The sequence below is a fragment of the Vicugna pacos genome, chromosome 3 (genome assembly GCF_048564905.1).
Source record: "Vicugna pacos chromosome 3, VicPac4, whole genome shotgun sequence".
NCBI lineage: Eukaryota > Metazoa > Chordata > Mammalia > Artiodactyla > Camelidae > Vicugna > Vicugna pacos.
The window spans coordinates 2,455,823-2,481,257 of record NC_132989.1 but is presented as its reverse complement, the minus strand read 5'-3'; the positions used below and the strand labels follow the sequence as shown (position 1 = coordinate 2,481,257).

General features: G+C 56.0%; 1 protein-coding gene across 1 annotated transcript in view; it reads right to left on the bottom strand.

The window, feature by feature from the left end:
- OBSCN (obscurin, cytoskeletal calmodulin and titin-interacting RhoGEF) overlaps positions 1-25,435 on the bottom strand; it is a 161,854-nt gene that overhangs the window by 71,414 nt on the left and 65,005 nt on the right. Inside the window, exons 20-47 of the mRNA XM_072952458.1 lie at positions 22,173-22,448; positions 20,579-20,863; positions 20,178-20,444; positions 19,749-20,018; positions 18,537-18,803; positions 17,990-18,256; positions 17,689-17,801; positions 17,422-17,575; positions 17,057-17,218; positions 16,855-16,959; positions 15,846-16,112; positions 15,309-15,578; positions 14,917-15,183; positions 14,559-14,825; positions 14,177-14,443; positions 12,896-13,168; positions 11,997-12,263; positions 11,481-11,747; positions 9,351-9,623; positions 8,645-8,911; positions 7,427-7,693; positions 7,050-7,313; positions 6,470-6,733; positions 3,959-4,222; positions 3,376-3,639; positions 2,798-3,061; positions 1,978-2,241; positions 1,451-1,714 (exon numbers count right to left, since the gene is read on the bottom strand). Coding sequence (XP_072808559.1) covers positions 1,451-1,714; positions 1,978-2,241; positions 2,798-3,061; positions 3,376-3,639; positions 3,959-4,222; positions 6,470-6,733; positions 7,050-7,313; positions 7,427-7,693; positions 8,645-8,911; positions 9,351-9,623; positions 11,481-11,747; positions 11,997-12,263; positions 12,896-13,168; positions 14,177-14,443; positions 14,559-14,825; positions 14,917-15,183; positions 15,309-15,578; positions 15,846-16,112; positions 16,855-16,959; positions 17,057-17,218; positions 17,422-17,575; positions 17,689-17,801; positions 17,990-18,256; positions 18,537-18,803; positions 19,749-20,018; positions 20,178-20,444; positions 20,579-20,863; positions 22,173-22,448 — 6,966 coding nt within the window. The remainder of the gene's footprint in view (positions 1-1,450; positions 1,715-1,977; positions 2,242-2,797; positions 3,062-3,375; positions 3,640-3,958; positions 4,223-6,469; positions 6,734-7,049; positions 7,314-7,426; positions 7,694-8,644; positions 8,912-9,350; positions 9,624-11,480; positions 11,748-11,996; positions 12,264-12,895; positions 13,169-14,176; positions 14,444-14,558; positions 14,826-14,916; positions 15,184-15,308; positions 15,579-15,845; positions 16,113-16,854; positions 16,960-17,056; positions 17,219-17,421; positions 17,576-17,688; positions 17,802-17,989; positions 18,257-18,536; positions 18,804-19,748; positions 20,019-20,177; positions 20,445-20,578; positions 20,864-22,172; positions 22,449-25,435) is intronic.

Sequence of the window (25,435 nt, the reverse complement as noted above, 5' to 3'; positions counted from 1 at the left end):
CTTTTGAGAATTTTATGCCAGCAGAAAGACTGTTAGCCATGAGTCAGGCACAGAAGGCACAAAGTGATGGAAGCTTTCAGACGCTGCGGTTTCTACAGCATGGCCCAGTAGAGCCATCCAGCTGGGAACAAGTGTTACCCTTCAAAGTTGGGAAGAATAACCCCAATGGCAATTCGGAGGTCAGCAGGGCTGCCACTGCATCCATGGTCCCAGAGGGTCAGGCCACCTTTGCCCAGGGCCAAGGAGGTGAGGTCACCACTCTGGACCAGGAGACAGAGCACTGAGCCAGGGGACCATCCTCCAGCTAAAATCGAACAGAACTTGTCCTACGAAGTGTTGGATTTCCATGGGACCAGTGGCCTCTTTCTTCTTTCCTGTTTCCTCTCTTTTGGAATGTGAATTATCTATGCCATGCCTGTCTCACTGATGTATTTTGGAAAAGTGCATAACTCATCTGATTTTATAGTTTTACAGCTGGAGAGAAGTCTTGCCTCAGGATGAACCTTACCTCCCATCTCACCCACATTCGATTAGGTGAGACCTTGGGCTTAGCCTGACACTGGAATGGGTTCAGACTTTTGGGTGTGGGGGATGGGGTAAATGTACTCTGCAAATGAAAAGGACATGTATTTTGGGGGGCAAGAGGATAGAATAGTGTGGACTGACTCACATCTCCCTGCAAATACATATGTTAAGTCTGAACCCCCAAGAACTCAGAATGCGAACTTATTTGGAGATAAGGTCTTTTAGAGGTAATTGAGGTCAAATGAGGTCACTGGGGTGGGCCCTAATCTAACCTGACTTATAAGAAGAGGAGATTAGAACACAGATCCACAGAGAAGAATGACTAAGGTGAAGGCAAAGGGAGAGATGGCTGTCTACCAGCCAAGGAGAGAGGCTTCCTAAGAAACAACCCTGCAGACACCTTGATCTTAGACTTCCAGCCTCCAGGACTATAAAACGATAAATGTATGCCATAAGTCACCTGTCTGTGATTGTTGTTATTCAGCCAAGCTGTCTGAGACAGAGCTCTTCAGAGGTTCCACACAATTTCCAAGCTCAATCAAATGCTGTCACCACGGACAAGCGGGCCTGGCCTGTCTGACCACCTCCTCTCTGAACCCCCCAATGCTGTACTTCAGCCCTCCTGTGCATATCTGCCAATCCCATGAATGCCCCCAACCCCACGCCTGGGTTCCAGAGCCCAATATCCAGAGCCCCAGTCACATGCCAGTGGCCCTGGGCAGCTCTCCTGGACCATGACATCTGTCTGCTGGTGCCTCCCTAGAGGGTCTTTCCATCACCCACTGATTCTAGACAGGGCTGGCCAGTGTGTTTGTGGGATGGATCAGACAGATGGTGATCGTGACTCTGAGACAGCAGTGACATTGGGAAAGCAGAGAACAGGTGTCAGAGAGAAGCCACTCAGGTGACCACACATGGTCTTTACCCTTGATGTTGAGTGTGGCTGAGGTTCTCTCCTGCCCACACACGCACGAGTACTCCCCAGCATCTGCCATGGTCAGGCCACGGATCTCCAGCTCACACACAACTCCATCCTTCCTCAGGCTCACTCTGTCCCCAGATTTCAGGACCTCTGGCCCCTTCCTCCACTCCACAGGGGCCTCCTTGCTCAGCTCACAGTGTAGCGTGACTGTGGCCCCTTCTGTGGCCTCTTCCTTCTTCAGGCCCTTTGTGAACTTGGCAGGCAGGGCTGGGGAGGGTCAGACAGGAATAGAACATCAGAGTCTCAGGAGACCTTCAGAGACAGGACATGACATGACAGAGGAAAAGACAGAGACCAACAGGACAACAGGACAGAACCAGCAGTGACACACTGGGAGAGAAGAAGCTCAGATGATGGTTTCTCATGGTTCATACAACAGCCCAGGAAGGTGGGATGAATTCAGCAGGATGCCATCAAGTCAATAACTGGACGCCAAAACACAGCTCTGCTTGGCCACACGTGGTCTTTACCCATGATGGTCAGCATGGCCATGGTTCTCTCCTGCCCACACATGCACGAGTACTCCCCAGCATCTGCCACGGTCAGGCCACGGATCTCCAGCTCACATACAACTCCTTCCTGCCTCAGGTTGACTCTGTCCCCAGACTGGAGGGTCTTGGGCCCCTTCCTCCACTCCACAGGGGCCTCCTTGCTCAGCTCACAGCGCAGTGTAACTGTTGCCCCTTCCTTGGCCTCTTCCTTCTTCAGTCCCTTTGTGAACTTGATGGGCAGGGCTGGGAAGGATGGAGAGAGATGAGCATGACCACACCCCCTGAGCACACAGATAAGGCAGGACGTGGACATCACAGAGAAGACACAAAGCCCAAATGGACAGGGGCCACATGCTGGCTGTGCCAGGCAACGCTGAGGACTGTGGCTTTCCTCAGCCCTCCCTGCTCAAGCTGTGGTTGTGGCCCTTTCCCTGGACTCCTCGGGCCTCATGTTTCATGTGAACTTGGTGGGCAGGGCTGGAGCCTGTTGGAAGGTGTGGAGAACATCAGATTCTCCAGAGATCATTGTGGGACACAACAGGACAGGTCAGAGGAAAGGACACAGACTCTGACGGGACAACAGGACAGAACCAGCAGTGACATGCTGCGTGGGAAGCAGCTCAGATGCTGGTCTGTCCAGGTTCACACAACAGCCCAGGAAGGTGGAAGGAATTCCATGGAGCTCTGGGAAGTGGCTGACACTGAAGTGAGGAGGGAAGGTGGGATGAGTGCAGAGAGATGCCATCAAGTCAATAATTGGACACCAACAGAGCTCTGCGCGGCCGCATGTGGTGTTTACCCTTGATGGTGAGCGTGGCCGAGGTTCTCTCCTGCCCACACACGCACGAGTACTCCCCAGCATCTGCCATGGTCAGGCCACGGATCTCCAGCTCACACATGACTCCTTCCTGCCTCAGGGTCACTCTGTCCTCTGATTTTAGGGTCTTGGGCCCTTTCCTCCACTCCACGGGCGCCTCTTTGCTCAGCTCACAGCACAGTATAGCTCTGGCTCCTTCTGTGGCCTCTTCCTTCCTCAGGCCCTTTATGAACTTGGCAGGCAGGGCTGGGGAGGGTCAGCAGACATAGAACATCAGAGTCTCAGGAGAACTTTGGAGACAGGACACGACATGACAGAGGAAAAGACACAAACAGGACAACAGGACAGAACCAGCAGTGACACACTGAGGGGGAAGTAGATCAGATGCTGGTTTCTCATGGTTCACAGAACAGCCCAGAAAGGTGGAAGGAATTCCATGGAGCTGAGAGAAGAGGGTGATACTCAGATGAGGAAGGAAGTTTGGATGAATGCAGTGGAATACCATCAAGTCAACAATTGGACACCAAACACAGCTCAGCTTGGCCACACATGATCTTTACCCTTGACGGTGAGCGTGGCCGAGGTTCTCTCCTGCCCACACACGCACGAGTACTCCCCAGCGTCTGCCATAGTCAGGCCACGGATCTGCAGTTCACAGAGGACACCGTCCTGCCTCAGGCTCACTCTGTCTTCAGATTTGAGGGTCTCAGGCCCCTTCTTCCACTCCACGGGGGCCTCCTTGCTCAGCTCACAACACAGCATCACTGTGGCCCCTTCTGTGGCCTCTTCCTTCTTCAGGTCCTTAATGAACTTGGCAGGCAGGGCTAGGGAGGGTCACACAGACATAGAACATCAGAGTTTCAGAGGAACTTCGGAGAGAGGACATGACATGACAGAGGAACAGACAGAGACCAACAGGACAACAGGCCAGAACCACAGTGACACGCTGGGAGAGAAGAAGCTCAGATGCTGGTTTCTCATGGTTCATACAACAGCCCAGGAAGGTGGAAGGAATTCCACAGAGTTATAAGAACGGGGTGACACTGAGATGAGGAGGGAAGGTGGGATGAGTTCAGGGAGATGCCATCAAGTCAATAATTGGACACCAAAACAGAACTTTGCTTGGCCACACGTGGTCTTTACCCTTGATGGTGAGCGTGGCTGAGGTTCTCTCCTGCCCACACACGCATGAGTACTCCCCAGCATCTGCCTTGGTCAGGTCACGAATCTCCAGCTCACATACGACTCCGTCCTGCCTCATGTTGACTTTGTCCCCAGATTGGAGGGTCTTGGGCCCCTTCCTCCACTCCACAGGGGCCGCCTTGCTCAGCTCACAGTGTAGGGTAGCTGTGGCCCCTTCCACGGCTTCTTCATTCCTCAGACCCTTTGTGAACTTGGTGGGCAGGGCTAGGGCGTTGGAAAGACACACACACACAGTCACGCTCTGTGAGCGCACAGAAGAGACAGGTTTGAACAGCACAGAGGAAACACAAAAGCCAGGGAGACCCGGGACATATGCCAAGGACACACTGTGGATTGAGGCTTCCCTCAGCCCAGCCCTTTCTGTGGACATTTCAGGCCTCAAACTTTACATGAATCTGGAAAGCAGGACTGGGGAGGGTCAGAATGCCACAGAGACCATCAGGTTCTCTGGAGAATTTGGCGGGGAGGCAGGACATGACAGGATGGAGAAAAAGACAGAGACTCTGACAGGAAAACAAGACAGTACTGGCAGTCACACAAGGGGTGGGAGGTGGCTTAAGTGCTGGTTTCTTCTGGTTCATCCAGCAGCCCAGGAAAGCAGAAGGGATCCCATGGAGTTATGGAAAGAGGATGACACTGAGACAGGAAACGAATGTAGAATGAATATACAGAGATGTCATAAAGTCAGCAACTGGACACCAAACACAGCTCTGCTTGGCCACACGTGGTCTTTACTCCGACAGGGAGCGTGGCCGAGGTTCTCCCTTGCCTGCATACACACGAGGATTCCCCAGCGTCCACTACAGCCAGGCCATGGATCTCCAGCTCACACACGGCCCCGTCCTGCCTCAGGCTCACTCTGTCCCCGGCTCTGAGGATCTCAGGCCCCTTCCTCCACTCCACAGGGGCCTCCTTGCTCAGCTCACAGTGCAGTGTGGCTGTGGTCCCTTCCATGGCCTCCTCATTTCTCAGGCCCTTTGTGAACTTGGTGGGGAGGGCTGGGGAGGGTCAGAGTGACACGGAGAACGTCAGACTCTTTGGAGAATTTAGGGGGATTCAGGATGTGGACATTAGACAATGAAACACTCACACTTTGGAGTAAATAAGAAACAAAAGCGTGGGCCCACAGACGCATGGGTGGGCAGCTGTGCCCTGGGGGCAGAGGATGGACTGGCTGAGCCCAATCAGGTACAGATCAGCAAGAAATGGAGGATCTGGAATCCTCAGTGAGGACCTCAGGACATGGACAGGCACATGGAAATGGCTACAGCACCCACAGGAATGATGGAAAGAGACAGTAACCAAAAAGGATGTCCTCCCCGTATCTTTCATGGTCCCTTCCACCACTGCAGGCGGCTGCCTTGCTCAGCTCACAGCACAGCATGGATGTGAGCGTGGCCTCTCTCGCGGCCTGCTTGGGCTCCATAACTTTTGTGAATTGGGTGCTCAGGGCTGGGGAGGGTCAGATAGACACACAGACCACTGGACTCTGGAGCTTGCAGACAAGGCCACAGACACCACATTGGCAACACAGGCACCTGCTGGAAGCGGGAGCCCAGACGACCAGACAAAATGCCCACAGTGGGCTGCTCGGGTGCAAAGGAGCCCCCACTGTCCCCCCTCATGGGAGCCCATCCACCTGGCCATCATCCACCCCACACAGGAAGTGGCCCTGTCTGCCCCTAAGCCCATGGGCCAGCCCTCCTGCTCCAGCTGACTGTGCCCCCTCCCCTCAGACTGTCCCCTTTCATCCCATGTCCCAGTCATAGGCTGCCCTGCCATGCCCTAACAGACCCCTCTCTATGGCTGCTGCCAAGAGCCAGCCCCCATCTGCCCAAGACTCCAGACATCGCCCTCCCACCCTGGCATGGGTGCCCACCTGCCCTTCCTGGGTCTGACTCTGCTCCTCAGTGTGGCTCTTCTGTCAACCTCCTCCTCTGCTTTCACAGTCAAGCACAGTCCACACCCAGACCTCACCTCCACCTCATCTCCACACACCTCATCTCCATCCAGACCTCACTTCCCCCAACACCCAGATGCTGGACAGCAGATCTGAGGACCTCCCATCGGGGTTCTCCCATGGCTCAGAACACACGCCCCGCTTCCCTCCCCGGATGCCCCTTTGACATTCCACCCTTGAGGGCCTTGCTTTGACCTTCTTCCCAGCTTCTCTCCTGACAGGCCCCCTCATGAGGACCCTAATTCCTCTCTCTGTGTGGCTGCCCTCATCCCCTCCCCAAGACATGGACCCCTGAGGGCAGGGAGGACCTTATTCTCTGCTCTTTATCTGAGATGGGCCTCACAGGAGTAGGTGCTGGGAGACGCATGTGGCAGGAGCGCAGGAGACACACAGGGAAGTGAAAAACCCTACACAGACGGGGCAGAGCTAGAGGACGTGTCAAACCCTCAGACATGAAGCCGCTGCTCCACGTGGCCACACACAGTCTTTACCTTGGACAGTGAGCGTGGCCGAGGTTCTCTCCTGCCCGCACACGCACGAGTACTCCCCAGCGTCCGCCACGGTCAGGCCATGGATCTCCAGCTCACACACGGCCCCGTCCTGCCTCAGGCTCACTCTGTCCCCGGTTCTGAGGGTCTCTGGCCCCTTCCTCCACTCCACGGGGGCCTCCTTGCTCAGCTCACAGTGCAGCGTGGCTGTGGTCCCTTCTGTGGCCTCCTTGCTTCGCAGTCTTCTTATGAACTCAGCAGGCAGGGCTGGGGAGGGTCAGACATGGAACATCAGAGTCTTGAGAGAACTTTGGAGACAGGATATGACATGACAGAGGAAAAGACAGAGACCAATAAGCCAGCAGCACAGAACCAGCAGTGACATGCTGCAAGGGAAGTAGCTCAGATGCTGGTTTCTCCTGGTTCACACAACAGCCCAGGAAGGTGGGAGGAATTCCATGGAGCTAAGAGAAGAGGGTGACACTGAGATGAGGAGGGAAGGTGGGATGAATGCAGTGGGATACCATCAAGTCAATAATTGGACACCAAAACAGAACTTTGCTTGGCCACACATGTTCCTTACCCTTGACGGTGAGCGTGGCCGAGGTTCTCTCCTGCCCACACACGCACGAGTACTCCCCAGCATCCGCCACGGTCAGGCCACGGATCTCCAGCTCACACACGGCCCCGTCCTGCCTCAGGCTCACTCTGTCCCCGGTTCTGAGGGTCTTGGGCCCCTTCCTCCACTCCACAGGGGCCTCTTTGCTCAGCTCACAACGCAGTGTGGCTGTGGTCCCTTCCATGGCCTCCTTGCTTCTCAGTCCTCCGAGGAACTCAGCAGGCTGGGCTGTAACAAGGTCCAATGGACACAGAACAACACCTTCATTCTCCCACAAAGGATGAAAGGGGCTGCCTGGACCCGCGTGGGGTCATATGACCAGAGTGGGTAAGGATGCTTACCCTTTACGGAGAGCCTGGCTGACGTTGTCTGGTCTCCGACGCAGCAGGAGTATTGCCCGCTGTCCTGGGGCCGCAGGTCCCGGACCACCAGCTCCAGCATGGTACCCTCCTGCCTCAGGGTGTACTTGCCTCCAGACCTCAGGACCTCATCTCCGCAGCGCCACTCCACAGGCATGGCTACCGATGACAGCGTGCAGCGCAGTGTAGCTGCACCACCCTCCAGCACCTCCATGTCCTTCAGCCCCTCTCGGAACTGCACTGGCCGAGCTGTGGGACAGGCATGAGGTCAGCTCAGCCCTCACCACACTGTCTCCCACAGGGGTCCCCCAACTATAGTTGAGGATGGCTGAGGGCAGGGTGCAGGCAGGTCTACCTCACTGTCTACACTGCCGGCTAGTGACAGTGATCCCAAGACCTCTGTTCATCCAGGAGGATGAACAAAACAACAGGTAACAGAGAAGAGTGGAGTGTTGTGGGCTATACTGTGTCCCCCAGATTCAGCTGTTGAGCCCTGTTCTACCTTCAGGACTCAGAATAAAACTATATTTAGAGATGGGGGTCTTTAAAGAGATGATCAAGGTAAAATCAGATCTTTAGGGTGGGCCTTGATCTCATATTATTGGTGTTACAACACCAAGAAAAGGAGATTAGGAGACAGACACACACAGGGGGATGACCATGGAAGAACACGGGGAGAAGTCGGCCATCTACATGCCAAGGAGAAACCAGGCCTGCCGACACCTTGATCTGAGACTGCTGGTTTCCAGGACTGGGAGATACTAAATGTCTGTTGCTTAAGCCACTCAGCTTGTGCTATTTGTTACGCAGCCCGAGCTGACTGAGGTATAAATGTAGATGAACCAAGCCAAGAGAAGGATGATACGGAGATGTCAGAACACAAGACAAAGTAAGGAATGAAGTAAAAAAAGACACGGCTGGTCAAGAGACCAAGAGTGGCTGAGGGAGGCTACTGGAAGCAGCAGAGACCCAGAGATGGGGGTTAAGGAGCAACGCTAGAGGGACCAACTGTTGAAAAGACATAGGTGGACAGAGGGAGCCTCAGAACACCCCCACCCAGACTCAAACACACACACAGGGGGCGGAGATGGAGAGAGGAGTTGGATGGAGTCCTGGGGTCCCCCCGAGACCTTAGCAAGATGAAAGACACAGGTGCCCCGAGTGTGGCTGGAGGCTGCCCGGTGCCCCCCAGGTGCTCACCATGGACCCTGACTATGGAGCTGCTCCAGGCACCCCCGGCCTCACACTTGTAACGCCCACTGTCTTGCAGGGTGGTGCCAGTGATGACCAGTTGGGCCTGGCGACCCTCATAGGTCAGCCGGCACCGGGCTGAAGGCCGCAGGGCCTTCCCATCCTTGGTCCAGTACACGGAGCTGTCTGAGGCAGCAGTCTCACAGACCAGGGTCAGGTCCTCCCCTTCCATGACCGTGGCGTCTGTGAGCTCCTGGGAGAAGACGCTCGGCTTCTCTGGAGACAGAGAGGAAAGCATAGGATGTTTGGAGGTTCTTGAAGGAGAAGCCCCAGGTCTTGCTGTAGACCAGGCAGCACCGCTGGTCAGTGTCCACCTGTCCCCCTCAGCCTGGGCTGCAAACATCGCTCAGGAGGGAACAGGACAGGCTTCTTGTGGCTCCGCACTCCATAGGGGTGGGGCCCAGCCCAAACGACACTGATCCTGAGTTCGCTTTTGCACACCACGTGCAACAACACATCTTGAGACAGCGCCACTCAGCCTCCCAAGCCCCGCTCCCTGGGATTAAGGCCCCGCCCAGCCCACGGGGAGCCCACGGTGCCTTCTCTGTGAGCCCTGGGCCACATTCGGTGTGTGGCCAAACCACTGCTTTGAGGTTGCACCCTTAGCCTTGGACCGGCCCCCTGAATGACACCAGACACTGGGCATGTGGCCTACCTGTGACCCGCAGGGTGGCCGAGGCCCGCTGGTCACCTGCCTCAAAGTGGACAGTGCCTGAGTCCTTGAGCGCTAGCTGCCTCAGGGTCAGCACATGGTAGCCGCCCGGCTGGGCCTCGATCTGGTTGAGTTCGTTGGCGTACAGGGGGGTCTTGTCCAAGAACCAGTGGACGGGCTTGTAGTCAGCGGGAGAGATGCGGCAGCAGAAGGTGGCCGGGCAGCCCTCCTGCACCTCCACATCCTCCAGGTCCTCCGTGATGAGCACTCTCTGGCCTGCAGGGGCACACACGGGCGTGTCAGGGACCCGGGGCCAGCTGCCAAGGGAAACAGATGCTCCCCAAGACCTGGGGGAGGCTCAGGGCAGGAAGCCAGCAAATGATCGTAACAGTCTCAGGGTGACAAAACTCAGAAGACAGTAAGTGGATCCAGACTGAACTGTCCAAAAGGATTTGCTTTAGGCCTGCCAACTGTTCCCCAACCCAACTCTGGGGTCCTTCTGCAGAGCACACAAGGGGAGCGCCCCCCCCATCAAGTTGTGCCCCCTAACCTGTCCATGCCAGGTGTGCCTGTCATAGAAGCCACAACACAACTAAATCTCGTATTAACAGAAGAAAGGGGAGTGTGACAAAAAGATGGTAGGCTACGATAAAATTTAAATCAGATGCTTTGGAGGACTGACAGCGGGAATTCCTAGGGAAAAAAAGCTGGTGGGTTTTTTTGTTTTGTTTTGTTATTTCTGCTGCTGTCTTAGGTATGGTGAAAACTTAGAAAGAAGTCATAAAAATAGAAATGGATTGGCTTCCAGATTCCTTCTGCATCCACAGTTGTCTTGAAGCTACTGGTCACCGGAAAAGCATAGATGGCACTTTGGGAGGGCGATGAATGCAAAGGAGAGAAGGAATTCTGATTTGTGAACTGACACACAAAGAAACAGCTCTGGCTGACAGCAGCAGACAGGCACAAGTCTGTGTGTCTTACATTTTTTAAAGAGCACGTTTTGTTATTATGTGACATTAGTGTAAAGAAATGCAACTGATTTTTGTACATTAATTTTGTAACCTGCTTCCTTGCTGAATTCTTCAATCAGCTCTAGTAGCTTTTGTGTGGACCTTTTAGGGTTTTCTATATATAGTAACATGTCATCAGCATATAATGACACTTTTACCTCTTCTTTTCCAATTTGGATCCCTTTTATTTCTTTCTCTTGCCTGACTGCTGTGGCTAGGACTTCCAGGACTATGTTGAATAGGAGTGGTGATAGTGGGCATCCTTGTCTTGTCCCAGATTTTAGTGGGAAGCTTTTGAGTTTTTCACCATTGAGTGCTATGCTGGCTGTAGGTTTGTCATATATAGCTTTTATCATGTTGAGATGTGTTCCCTCTATGCCCACTTTCGTGAGAGTTTTTATCATAAATGGGTGTTGCATTTTATCAAATGCTTCTTCTGCATCTATTGAGATGACATTCACTTTAACTGACTTTTTTAAAGCATAGATATCCATTTTATTAGACAGTTGCGCTTCGACTGCGCTAACAAAATGCTCTCACTGAATTCAGTGGATTCACTGTATTTCATTGAAAAAGAGAAAAAAAATCAAAAGTGAGGCTTCTTTGCTATTCCTTTTGTTTCTTCCAGTGGAAAGACCCCGGGAAGGATCTCCCGCTGATTTCACCCTGGACAACGGCCCTGGGGTCAGGAGGACTGGGCTGAACCCTGACCTACCGGCCCTACGACCCTGGGCCAGCCAACAACCCCAAGTAATGGCCCCAGTTTCCTCATCAGTGGAAAGGGAGAATGATAAGAACATGCAGAAAATAGGGGGTGGGGTGGGGCGGGGCACACACTGGACGGGCTCCAGAAACACTCACTGCGCAAATGAATGCCCAGATAAATGAGGGCTGCTGACTCCTTTATACAAGGCCCAGCTGGGAGGGACTCAGGACAAGACCACCCACAGCAACCCCCCATCAGAGACAGGGAGACCGAAGCTGAGTTTGCCCAGGGCCAGGCAGTGCTCTGATCTCTGACCACCTCCAAGTCTACCCGAAACCAAGCTTACACCTGAGCACCCCGAGGGCTGTGAAATCTGGTGCACAAAGGAGAGCGACATTGCAGCGCCCGGGGCCTCACCTTGCACGAGGAGCCGGGCCTGGGACTGGGCCTGGCCGATGTCGCAGGTGTAAGTGTCACTGTCCACCTTCTCCAGGGCGCTGATGGTGAGCTTCAGGGTCAGGCCCTCCTGGCTGGGCACGTGCTTCCCCGAGGCTGGCAGCTCCGTGAGGCCCTTGCGCCAGGTCACCGTAGCCGCAGGGCGCTCCGTCTTACAGACAAACACGGCCGTGCCCTTCTCCTCCACCTGCAGGTCGGCTAGCTCCTCCGTGAACCGGTTTGGCTTTTCTGGAGGAAGGGGGCAACAGTGGGTGGGAGGGTGAGGCCTGTGCAGACCCCATGCAGGGCGGGAAGTCAGTCCCACCACAGGGAATTCTCCTGGCCCACCCGCAGAACCCCAAGGGCCTGGGAAAGCGCCTTCCTTGCTGGGCGCTCCTCCGTTCCTGCCTGGGACAGAGCGGCTCGGGCCTCAAGGGGGCAGTCACACGCAGGGACAAAAGCCACAGGGGCTGTCCCAGGCTCTCTCGTGGGGGTTACCTTCCACGCGGAGACTGGCTGTGCTTTTGGAGGTGTCTGTCTCACAGGTGTAGTTGCCCGAATCTTTGAGTGAGGCCGCGTGGACGATGAGCGTGGCCTGAGTGCCCTCGGTGAGCAGCTCATACTTCTGACTCTTCCGAATGGCCTTGCCATCCTTCAGCCAGCGCACCGGGGTACCCACCCGTGAAAGCTCACACCTCAACATCACATCCTCGCCCAGCACAGCCTGTTGGTCCTCCAACGGCTTCATGATGTCAACCGGCCTCTCTGAAAGCAGCAGAGACGGCGGCCCATGAGGCATGGCCACAGGTCCACCCACGGCCACGGCCCTCATCACGCCTGGGGTGAGGGCAGGGCAGGCATTCAGGAACCTCTGACCCGGGAAGCCGAGACCACAGAACCTACGGCTCCAAAACTTTAAACTCTGGGACCTCAGAGCTCTGGAATGCCAGGCGGGGACCCTGGGGGAGAGAGGTATTCAGCCACAGAATCTTACGTTCTCAGCATCTCTCAGATGCCCTGCAACTCAAACCATGGCCACAAGCCCGTGCTATGAGCACCAGGCATTTATGCTGTAAGTGACAGCTCAGAAATGCCAATGGTAATTTCACCAGCTCCATGAGTCATGCAGCCTGGGGGTACCAAGGCAGTCCAACTACAGATTGGAGATCAGAAGCCCTGCTCGTGCCCAAGGCTCCAGAACCTTGTCCTACAAACTAAACCCCTGGGTGACCACGATTCCCCAGTACCCACAAAAGATGCCTCTGGGCCCCAACGAGGGGCTGGGAAGCAATACCCAGAAGTACCCCCCATGGTGCCCGCGGCTGCCTGGGAGGCCCCGACCCTGGAGAGAGACCCCCGACCTGCCCCCGTCAGGTCCCACTGCCGCCATCACCCACCTCTGACAACGAGTGAGGCCTTGGAGGTGAGGTCCCGGACGGAAAAGACCACCTCCCCAGCGTCACACGGCGCTGCATCTTGGATTGCCAGAGTGTACTTGCGGCCCTGGCGTGTAGCCCGGAAGCGGCCGGAGCTGCCCACTGTTTTCCCACCAACTGTCCACACGGCCGCATCGCCAGCGTTCTCATGGGACAGGATGCACTCGAAGCGGCAGCTGTCGCCCTCCAGCACCTCCACGGTCTTCAGCCTCTTGGTGATGCCCACGTGCAGGTCTGTGGGTCATGGGAGACAGCTGTCACAGCAGCCAGGCCCAAGGGAGGCTGCCCCTCAAGACAGGTGCGTCAATCCTGTCCCAGTCCCAGGCCAGACCCAGGAGGGCCGAGACCCGCCACGGAGCCTGCACACCCACCCTCCCTAGCCCCACTCCCAGAGGGCCTGCTGCCCCTCTCAGCAAACGTCTCCTGGCCACCAGCTGTCCATGCTCTGGTGTTTGGATGGCCGAGAGCTGTGAGCTGTGATGGTGGCGGCTGCCTTCACAGTGGCCATGGAGCCATGCTTGTATGGTCCAGAAGGACAGATACCCAAAATGAGGGGGGATCCAGCTCTAGAACCAACTCGCCACACCACCCTCCCCTTTCAAGTCTCATCACAAACTGACCAGATCATCAGAGACCAACCAAGGGACTATGGGGTCATGAGGGAGCAGGCCTGCCATGCATGCAGGAGAGAGGAGGACTGTGGGAGCAGGGCCAGCACAATGACGCACACAGGACACCAGGCATCTGCCCTGTGGCCGGGGCACCGGGCCCAGGCTTGAGAGGGGCAAGTGGAAGGAATCTGGCCTGCCTGCAGCCACCTTCGGAGCCTGGGAGCCCTTTCAGGGCATCCTCTGCTTAACATCTCAACCTCTCCCACCCCCCAACTCCCAGAGGCTCTCCTGAGCACCCCTCTGTGGTCCCTGTGCCTGCCTACACACACCCCCTGGCACAGAGTGAACGCCTCCAGCCTCTATTGAATCTCTCATACCGTGGGACTCTATCAAGCAGGGTGAGTCCAGTCTCCCACACTTTGCTCCATTGCCCATCACCCCTGATCTGCCTGCCTACACCTGGGCCCCCTAACACCCTGTCAGACCCACTCTTTCAGGAGTCTGCCCTGACCTCTCCAGACTCAGCAGGGCAGCCCCTGGCCCCCAAGAGTAGGTAGGTCCCCCAGATGGAGGCACCCCCATGCCTCCAGTACCCTGGCCCCTCCCTCTGGAGCCAGCTGCAGCCACGCACCGTGCACGCTGACCTGGGCGTGAGTCTCGTCAGTGCCTACGTCGCAGGTGTACAGGCCAGCATCGTCCTGGCTCAGGTCGTGCACCACGAGTCCCCGTGTGCCCGCCGTATGCAGGAAGTCATACTTGTCACTGGGGCCCAGCTCCACGCCATCCTTTCGCCACACCACACTGGCCTGGTGGTCAGAGACCTCACACTGCAAGGCCAGTGTGCCCCGCTCCTCCGCAGACACGTCATCCAGTGCCTTTAGGAATACCACCGGCTTCCCTGTAGGGAGGATGTGGGTGGCTGAGGGAACGCTGCCACTTCTGGCCTGGGGCGGGGGCGGGGGGACCAGGCACATGTCCCAGGGGTCGGCAGAGATCCCACAGGGACACCTCACCTTTGACCTTCAGGCGAGCCGAGGCCGTAACCTTGGGGGAGGAGGCACACACGGTGCCCGTGTCAACCCGCCGGACCCGCTTCAGCACCAGTGTGTGGCGGCGGCCCTCGTGGGTAATCTCGTGGAAGCTGTCATTATACAGTGGCGTCCCATTGAGCGACCACTCCACCTCTTCGTCCTCGTGCGACAGCTCGCAGGAGAAGCAGGCAGAGCCCTCCTCCGTGACCTCCAAGTCCTGCAGCGGCTGCTTCACCGTCACCTCCCGCACTGCCAGGAGCACATGGGACAGCTCAGTGTGACCGCCACCACCACCTCCCCTAGACTCCCTCTGGTGGCCCTGCGCACCCTCACTCTATACCTTCCACGGTGACTTCAGCGCTACTCTGGGCGCTGCCAGCCTGGCACCGGTAGATGCCAGCGTCCGAGGGCGTGAGCCGCAGGATGCGCAGTTCCGCCATGTGGCCCTCCAGCCTCATCTTGAATTTGTGAGATGGTGCCAGGGGCGTCTCCTCCTTGTACCACTGCACAGCCTTGGGGGGTGGCTTGAAGTCACAAGACAGGACCACCGACTGTAGCTCCCGCCCCACCTTGGGCTCCAGTGGCCGTGTGAGCACCATGGGGATGTCTGCGGTGGGAGAAGAGAGGAGAGTGCTGCGGAAAGCAGGCCAGATCACTGGCCGGAACACACGCCCGCGCCCTGCCCTGCAGCGGCTCTGCCCGCAGCCCACCCGCCAGGCCGCACTCTCTCACCTGAGACGACCAGGCTGGCAGTAGAGCGCGACTTGCCGATGGTGAAATGCACCGGCCCCGTCATGGTAGAGCACGTCCGTCGCAGCGTCAGCCGGTGCACTGTGCCCTCCTGCTCAATCCCCACGTCAGCCCCAGCCTGCAGCACTGTCTTCCCCAGGAGCCACTTGGGTGGCCTCACCGAGGGGATGGAGGTCTCACACTCGAACCAGGCAGGGGCTGGCTCCATCACGGTCACGTCCTGCAGGCCCCGCACGATGGTGATGGATTGCTCTGGGGGTGAGGAGCCGGTCACCGGGGCAGTCCTGTGGCGGCTCGCCAGCTGCCCCTCCTGCAGGCTCCGCGTTCCTCCCTGGGAACAAACCCTCCCAGGCATGCTCGCATCTCCCCCCACGCCGGTACCCCCGATGCCTCCAGTCAGGTCCAGGTCCTTCTCAGACCTGGCCGACTCCAAGTGCCACCGCAAATGATATAGGCTGGAGTCCCTTCCCCCAGAGGGAAAAAAAAAAGGAACTTCTGCCCACCCAGCCCTGCCCGCACCTTCTACAAAGAACTGGGCACTGGTCTTAACGTCGCCAGCATCACAGGTGTAGGTGTCCTCGTCCTCAGGCTGGACGGAGTCGATGATTAGCTTGCGGTAGAGGCCGTCACTGACCATCTCATACTTGTCTCCAGGCTGCAGCTCCACGCTGCCCTTGAACCACCGCACCCGGGCACTGGCCCTGGACATCTGGCACTCGAGCACGCCGCGGTGCTTCTCCATCGCGATCTTGTCTCTCAGCGGGCGTAGAATGGTCACTGGCAGCTCTGTGGGCACACACCCAGGGGGGTCAGGGCAGGTGCACAGTGATCCCAAACCCCTAGGACTGGCCGCTCTGACAGTCCAGCCTCCAACCAGCCGGACTGGGACTTCATGCTCTGGCTAAGCTGCCCATGCGGGCCCTCCCACCACCACAGCCAGCAGGTGGCCAGGCTGAGTGTCACCCTCAGGCTGGTCTGGCACTGGCTGCTCACATCTGACCACGAGGAAGGTGGGCGCACATGCATGCCCGCTACCATCCAGTAGGCCCTCGCCATACGCATGCCCGCCACCCCCCACCCCTCCACCCCGTCCGTCTTCTCAACACACCCCACCCTCACCCTGTGCATCCAGGTTTTCCCCTCTGCCCCCCACCTGTTCCCAGACCCTTTCTCGCTCCTGCCCCATAGCCACTTTGACTGTCACCAAGGCCACCAGGTAAAAGCCTTCTACGCTCCCCCACACCCTTTCTCTCTGACACTTGCTGCAGTCTCAGGAGGGAGGGTCCACTGGTACCTCCATTTTAAACAAAGGAAGAGACCCCAAGGCAGACTCCCCCAAACCACTTTCTTTTAGCCAAGGAGGGGGCACCCCCTTTTCCGCTTCCTGGGTCACTGCTGTCCTCACCCCAGGAGGGGCCCCGACACAGCTGGCCTCTCAGTCCTGCAAGGCCCAGCACACGTACCTGTTCACACACACGCACACACACGCACACACTGCAGCCCACACCCTGCCCCGATCCCCCATCACCTTTTACTCGGAGCTGGGCTCGTGATTCTGCATTTTCAGCTACAAATTTGATTTCCCCTGCATCTTCCACCAGGACTCTCCGATAGATGAGAGTGTATGTCCTTCCTAGGAACAAAGGTCATTCAGGACTAAAAGGAGGGGCGGCCTGGGGGCACAAAGGCGGGGGAGCCCTCCTGAAGCCCACCCACTGTCCTCCTCGCACCTTCCTGGCGGATGCGCACGTTGTCGCTGGGCCGAAGCTTACTGCCCTCCTGGAACCACTGGGCAGGCACCTCGTCGTGGGAGACCTCACAGGAGAAGGTGGCACCCTCCTTCTCCATTACTTCCACATCCTCCAGGGGCCTCACGATCTGGATGTTTCGGCCTGGAACAGCAAGGAGGTTCTGCCACACCCTGACGTACAGAGCTGTCTGCCTGCCACTCCCCAGCCTGCTGAGCTGGTACAGGAGGCGCGAGGCAAAGGCAGAGCCAGAGGGCCAAGCACTTGCTGGTGGATGCAGGGTGGTCAGGAGGTTCTTGCCCCGCCAACCCAGCCAGCCCTGACGCATCACTCTGGCCAGCCCTCACCTTGCACCTTCAGGGAGGCTGAGCTTTGAGCATCGTGGGCATCACACACATATGTGCCCTGGTCCCCACGCTCACAGCGGTAAATGACGAGACTCCTGCAGGCCCCCTGGGCTACCAGGCCCAATGTCTTGCTCGCTCGCAGCTCCACACCGTCCTGTGGAGGAACGAAGCCAGGTCAGGTGCTAGGACTGCCTAGCAATGTGGTCCCACTCCTGCCCACCCACGGTGAAAGGCGACAGGGGGCAAGGAGTCCGGGTTTGGAGGCACCTTTAACCAGCACACATCCACGTTGGGGCGCGACAGCTCACAGTCCAGGACCACCTTGTCCTTTTCTGTGGCCACCACGTCCTGCAGCAGGCGGCTGAACGTCACAGGCAGCTCTGGGGAGACAGGAACAGGGTGATGGGAAGCAGAGCCTCCGGGTGGGGAAAGGAATCCCTCGGCTGGTTCTAGGAATGACTCCCCTCTCCCAGGATTCCACATGCCTGCCCCCACCTGCCTCCTTGGGCCACCTTGGCGCATGGGCAGGTGCTCTGCAGTGAGTCCCGCCCCACCTATGCCTACGCACCAGTGACCACCAGCCTCGCTGACGTGTGCACACCCTCCGCCCTGAAGGCGACCAGGCCGCTGTCCTGTTGCTGCAGCCGGGACAGCGTGAGGGTGTGGGTGGGGCCGTGCACTGCCAGCTGGCACGTGGGTCCCGGCTGGAGCCGTAGGCCGTCGCGAGTCCAGGTGCCCTCCACGTCGGCGTGGGACAGCTCCACGTCCATGGTAGCTGTGCCCTGCTCCTGAGCCTCCACTGCCTGCAGGCCTCGCACTAGCTGGACCTGGCGCGCTAAGGGACAAGCGTGAGGGCGGATGAGCCATTGCAGCAAGACCCTGGCCCTCAGGCCTCCCCCGATCACTTCCCCTGGAGGCAGAGGTCTGCCCCTGCAGGTGGAAGTCTGCCCCTCCTTCTTTCCCTGCCCACCCTCCTCAGGCTGCGCTGCGAGTGAAGATCTGTTCCCTCGTCCCTCCCTCCCTCCCTTTCTCCCCTTCTGCAGGGCCCTGCCCCCAGGGGGAGGTTCATTCCCCTCCCTGCCACCTCCTGGATGCCGAGCCCCCAAGCTGCTCACTTTCCACTGTCAACTTGGCCTGTGTCTTATCATCTGGTGTCTCGCAGCCATAGAAGCCTCGGTCAGCAAAACCCACACTGTGGAGGACCAAACGGTGACTAGAACCCTCGGCGTGGATCTCCACTTTCTTCCCTGGCACCAGGGCCACGGCGTTACGTGTCCACTTGACATCCGGCCACTGCCGCGTCAGCTCCACCTCCATGGTCACTGAGCTCCTCTCCTCCACGGTCTGTGGTTCCAGCTTCTTTTTGAACAACACTGGAGCCTCTGGAGTAACAGGACAGGGAGGTCACTACAGCCATTGTCACTCTCAGGAAGGCAGGGCACAGAGAGACCCCGTCCCGACCCCTAGCCTGGGGCGGAGCTGCCCTCCAGCACATTCCAACTCCAAGCTAGGCAGGGCCAGCTGCACACCTACACAGGTACGACTTTATGGAAGGAAACCGAGGCTCAGGGGGGTTCTCCTTCCCCAGTCCCCGGCCCACCACCTGCTCCCCACCCTGAACAACCTCCTGCCACGCCCCACCAGAGCCCAGAACGCCTAAGTGTGGCCAGCGACCAGCCACATCAGGACACGGGGAGCTGTTGAGACAGGCAGGCTCTGAGCCCCCAGACCGGCTCTCTTTAACTAGGTCTCTAGACTTTAACTAGGCCCTGATCACACTACGCTAAGGAAGAGAAAATGCTGGAGTGGGCCTCCCAGCCTCAGGCTGTGCCATGATCTCCCCAGAAATGAACCTGCCCACGTTACTCCCTTACTCAAGAACCTGCAATGGCTTGGTTCCCACTTACCCTCAGGTAAAGTTCTGACCCTCCCCCACACAGTGCGGCTTCAGCAAGTAAAGTACGTCCTCACCTCCTGCATCTGCTTGCAATGGCTGCCAACTCCCCTCTCTCCCAACCCTCGCCATCCTTTGGGCTCAGCAGGGGTTGTTTCCTCTAGGAAGACTCCCCCCTCCAGCATCTGAACCCCTGCCCACTTCCTGGCCAGGTGTGCAGTGCAGGAGTTCACTATCTCCCCTTGGGAGCAGGTGCCTGGTTCCTCCGCCCCACCCTAGGCTTCTCTCATCAGCTGGCAAACCCCGTGTCTCCTGAGGTCAGTCAGGCGAGCTGGACACAGGACAACAGCAGGATACCGCCCTGCGACCAGCCCATTAGAAGGTGCCCGCTGGGAGGAACGGGTGTGCCCTCCCTGCCGCCCCACATGCGCACCTCGAACCCGGAGGGCAGCCGCGGACGTGACGCCCTCCGCCTCTGCGGTGATCTGGCCGGCGTCCTCCAGGGCCACCCCCACGATGGTCAGGCTGTGGCTGCCGCCCGTCTGCGATATGAGAAACTTCTTGCTGGGCCGTAGCTGGGCGCCATCCCGGAACCACGTGATCGCCACATCGCTGGGGGCCACCACGCACTGGAAGGTGGCCTCGCAGCCCTCCTCGGCGACCACGGTGCTCAGCCCCGACGTAAACTTGACCACGCGGGGGACTGCGGACAGGAACTCCACTTGAGAAACGGACAGGAGGGGCGGGGACCCCCCACCCTGTAGACGCCGCCACGGAAGGACACGTCTTCCAGGAAGCCGCCCGGGAATGCGCCGCCCAGCCGCCCGCCCGCCCGGGCGACCCAGCCCGGCAGTGGGCGTACCGCTAACGGTGAGCTTGGCGCTGGTGCGGTCATCGCGGCTCTCGCACACGTACTCGCCCGCGTCCTCCGCCCGCAGGCCGGACACCGTGAGGGAGCGCAGGAGCCCTGAGGCCGCCATCTGGAAGCGCTTGCCGGCCCGGAGCTGCGTGTTCCCGCAGCGCCACACCACCGCGGCCTGCGCCGGGCTCAGCTCGCAGGTCAGCGTCACCGTGCTGCCCAGCTCCCCGCTCACGGGCTCCAGGGGCCGGCAGAACTTGGCGGCCACCTCTGGGGGAGGGGAGGGGACGTCAGCCTGGTGGGGCTGGGGCCGCGAGCACCAGCCTGGAGCCCCGTCCCCAGCTCCACTCCAGGACACCGCAGGCAGGGGGTTCCCAGAGCACCGCCCCGGTGGCCCTGCTCACCTTCCACCTGCACGGGGAAGTCCTGCCCCTCTAACCCAGTGCGACAGCTGTAGACTGCGCTGTCCATGGTCTGCGCGCCACGCACCGTCAGGGTGTGGGTGTTCCCCAGGCTGGCTGTCTCGTGCCGCTTGCTGCGGCGAATCTCCACACCGTCCTTGAGCCAGGTCACCGCAGCCACAGAGGGTGTGGCCAACGTGGCGGTCAGGACGATGTCCTCGTGTTCCCTGACCACCAGAGGTTCCCTGCGGCTGGGTCTCTCCGGGGCTGGGGGCTCAAGCTCTGGCTCTGAGGGGATGGTGGTCAATGAGCATTAGAGAGAAGGGCCCTAGCACCCCTGGCCTGGGCCTCGTCCCCCCTCCAGACCACATGGTGGGAGAAGACTTGTAATGAAAAAGCCCCGGCTGTCCAGCTCTCCACCGCTTCCTCTCTGCTGAGCAAGCCAGAGAGTCAAGGCAGCAGGGCCAGACCCCACCTGCCAGCCACCACCCAGGCTCACAGGGGCAGTGCGGGCAGCCAGGAGGAACCACTTGGGACCACAGGCCTGGGGGCCCCAAGCTCTGCTCGATTAAGAGCTGAGAGTCTAGGATACCTGCCCCCTGCCCCCTTCCCCCAGGGAACACAATACAGGGAAAGCGGGGACAGGCAGTTCGCAGTGCCCCTACCACTTCCTGGGGCTGGCATTCTAGATGAGCAATGGGGAGCAGGGCCAGGAAGGGAGGTGGAGGAGGACAGTCTGGGTGAAGGAACCCCTGTGAGATGCACTGGGTAGAGGGGATTCCGGCACAGACTGAGAGGTGGGAAGCAGCCTCCGTGCCTCCAGCAGCCAAGCATGGAGGCAAAGCCAAGAAAGAGAAGGGGGCGGGTGAAGGCCCTGGGAGGGCTGACCTAGAGGAGCACCTGGAAAGACCACGCTGGCTGCAGGATTGTGGACAGGTGGGCAAGGGCCACAGCTGGGGACAGGGACAGCTCCGGCCAGCTCAGAAGGCCATAACCCAGCAATGTCATCAGCAGCCAGAAGGGGTGGGAGGCTCAGGAGCAGGCAGCACATTGGCTTGGCCCAGGCTCAGGCCAGGGTAGGCATCTGAGCAGAGGGCAACGTAATGGACTGACCTAAAGGTAACTGGATGATCAGGACCCCACGGCCAGAGACAGGGACTCCAGACCCAATGGGGGCAGGGCATCCAAGGCCAGAGGCTCCCCAGAGCTGGGCTGAGCTCCAGAGCTGCCCAGGAAGCCTCCCAGGGGACTAGGGCCCCCTTGCCAACCACAGACAGCGAATGGCCTTTCCCACAGACCACAGGCCTTAGCAACCTGCAGACGACAGAGGGAGCCTCTGTGGCAGGCTTCATGCTGGGAAAGGTGGGGATGTGGTGGAGAGGTGCAGGGACCTGGGGCAGCAGATGCCAAGAATGTCCTAGACTAGGGGCTGTGACAAGCAACTCAAGGACCTCGCCAGTGGACAGAGCCCTGGGGTGACTGCATCAGAGGAGAACCCAGCACAGGCCCAACACACAGGTCCCCCAATCTGCTGGAGATGTACTAATTGCCCCCAGTTTGTCAGGCACTCATCCCCTCCACCCAGCCTGGCACATACCTGTGACGCCCAGGCGGAAGGAGACCCTCTGGCCCCCGGCCTCGCAGCTGTACTCCCCAGCATCCGCCTTCCCCACCTGCTGCACCACCAGCCTCCGGGTGTGGCCCACGGCCTCCATGCACATTTTTGAGCTTGCATTCAGTTTCTTCTCGTCCTTGTACCACGTCACGTCCGTCTGGGCCTGGGCGACCTCGCAGCTCAGCGTGGCACTGGCTCCTGCCTTGGCCTGTACCTCCCTGCACACTGGCTGCTCCTTGGCAAACATCATCATAGGTTCTGGAGGGATGCAGGGATCCAGGGGGGGTCAATGACACCAACTGAGTCGGGAAGGCAGAGCACTAGGGAAGGAAGGCCTATGGACAGATGGGCAGGGGGACTAGAAAGTTCTCCAGGTTCTGTGCTAGTTGTGCAACAAGGACCCATAATGGATCTACACATTCCACCACTGATCTCTGCATGGTGTTCCAAGTAGTGACTTTGTGAAAGATTTCACCTCTGCACATATTCCTTTAGGAAAGGAACTGTGGGATCATGAGGCATGCACATCTCAACCTTCTTAGATGGTGCAGTCTTTCCCACATGATTGTGCAAAGAGCATCCTCACTCACAGTGCATGACAGTCCCTGAGGCTCCATGCTGTCTACCCTCAGTGCTGTCAACTATCGGCAATCTCGGGGCGTGCAGCTGAACTTCCTGGGCATTCTTTCGCACGGCCCTGACGATTTACAAAATGCAGCACCATTTCTGATCTTTTTGGCTTTTGGTGTTTGCTCTTCTGTAGTGTCATTGCAAGGCTTCTGTCCAGTTCTCAGTAGCACTGTCTGTCTTTTCCTTATTCATTTTCAAGAGCTCTTTATATTTTTATATTAGAGCTTTGACAATTACAGGTGTGTAAATATCTCCATCTTTGTCAGTTGCTTTTTCATCTTTTATGTATCTTCTGTTGATTTAAAGTTCTTAGTTTTAATACAGGCAAGTATGTCAATTTGTCCTTCGTGGTTAATGCATTTATATCCTGTTTAAGAAATCTTTGATTACCCTGAGGTCATTAAATAATCTATATTATCTGCTAAGAGCTTGTTTTATGTTTCGCATTGGAGTCTCTAACCCACCTAGAGTTGATGTTTGTGTGTGCTGTGAGGGAGACGTCCATTTTTAATACAGAGAAATGGAGATATAAGAAGAGAGATATGTGTATATAGTTACATGGTATTGGCACCATTTATGAAAAGACCCCCCTTTCTCTATACCACACGCTAGCACTGCAGGGTGAAAAATCAGAAAAAGAATGGGAAGTCTGTTTATGTGCCAGTCTGTTTTGGAGCTCACTACTCTGTTCCTTTGCTCTAGGTATTTAGCCCTGCTTTGAAATCCAGCTGTCTTCATTGCTGTAGCTTTATATGTTTGAGACCTGGCAGATCAAATGCTCTCCCTTTGTTCTTCTTTATAAGTGCTTTGGTTCCACTTGGTCCTCGGAATCAACTTGTCAATTTTGATGCACCCACAAGAGAACTTTTCCTTGGATTCTCATTAGGAATGGACAACACCTCCCCATTCATTGAGATTTCCCCCACTGTCTCCCTAAAATATTTAATAATATTCCCCCTCAGAAGCCTTAAACATATTTTATTAGACATGGAATTAGAAGAATGATACTTTTAATGCTGGTGTAATTTTCTGACTCTCTGTTGCTGGTACATCAAAATAGATGTGTTTTCTGTGTATTTTGTATGTTGGTGATCTTTCTCAGCTTTCTTACTAACTCTGAAAATTTACCTTTTTCTGTTTTCTGCATTGTTAAGTACACTTTTGCTTTATCTAAATTTTATTACTTTATTTTATATTCCCCCTTATAGGCTATACAATATTGGACACAAGTTGTGACAGTGGAGTCACTTGAAATGCTCCAATTAAAAGGAAAGGCTCTCAAGGTTTCCCTTTAAGTGCAATTTTTGCTGTTTTCTTCAGTACCCTGTATCAGATTAAGGAGCTGTCCTTTTATTGCTAGTTTATTAAGAACTTTATTAACATGAATATATGCTAAATTTTATAAAACTTTTATTCTGGATATGATGTAAAAGTTTTATCAAGCACTTTTAGTCTGCATTTTTTTTTTAGGTAAAAACATGTCTTTTCTCTTTTAGTTTCTTAATGTTTTGAGTATATTGATTTTCTAATGTTCTGCTGTTGAACCAACCTTGCATTCCTGGATTAAGATCTGAGTATATTATGCTCTTCATGTACTGCTCCATTCAGTTTGCCAGCATTTTGTTTAGGACTTGGATACTGACATTCATAAAAGATTGGCCTGTAATTTTAATTTTTTTATACTTTCCTTGTCAGACTTTGGTATCAATGCTATGCTAGCTACATAAAATGAGTTAAAGAGTATATATCTCTTTTCTATTCTCTTAAAGAACTCCATCAGTACAGAAAAATTTTGTTCCAGAACATTTTACATAATTTACCAGTAAAGCTACTAAGCTTAATCTTGTTCTATGAGAAGACTTTTTTATCATGGTTCCATTTATTTAAAAGGTTATATGACTGTTCAAGTTGTTTATTTCTTCTTGGGTAAGTTTTGATATCGTTTTCTAAGAATTGGCCAATATTTCAAAATTTTTCAAATTTATTTGTGTAAATAATATATTCTATTATAACAACATGTCAGAATGATTCATAGCAGGTTTCTTGATATATATATATATATATATATATATATATATATATATATACATATATATATATATATACACACCTATGAATCATTTTATACTGATACAATATCAAATTGTTATGTGGTGGCACTTAGGAGTCAACATGGGACCACAGCCCATCTCTACTTGAGGTTAACCTCCCTTAACAAAAGGAAACTACAGTTAGTTCACAGACATCTCTGTGAACCAGTTCAGGAGGGACAGACATACACTTGAATCACTAGGAAATGCTATGAAATAAATACTAGTTTACCAATCAGTGGCTGCTACTACAGTACCTTACCCTTCACAAAGCATGCTGGTATAGGAAAAGCTCCTTATTACTTTCCATTTCTAAATTTATAATCAAACTCAAAGGGAACACTGATACAGGACGTACTAGTTGAAGACAAGAGGAAACCGAAATTTACTTTTAAAAGAATATTCCATATCTCAGAGGTGTGTATCAAAGGTGCATATCTACCAACCCTCTTCTCTTGGTCTACTTTAAACACTGCAGACCAAACAGGAGCCCAGGCTTTGTGACACGTGGGTGCACAGATAACT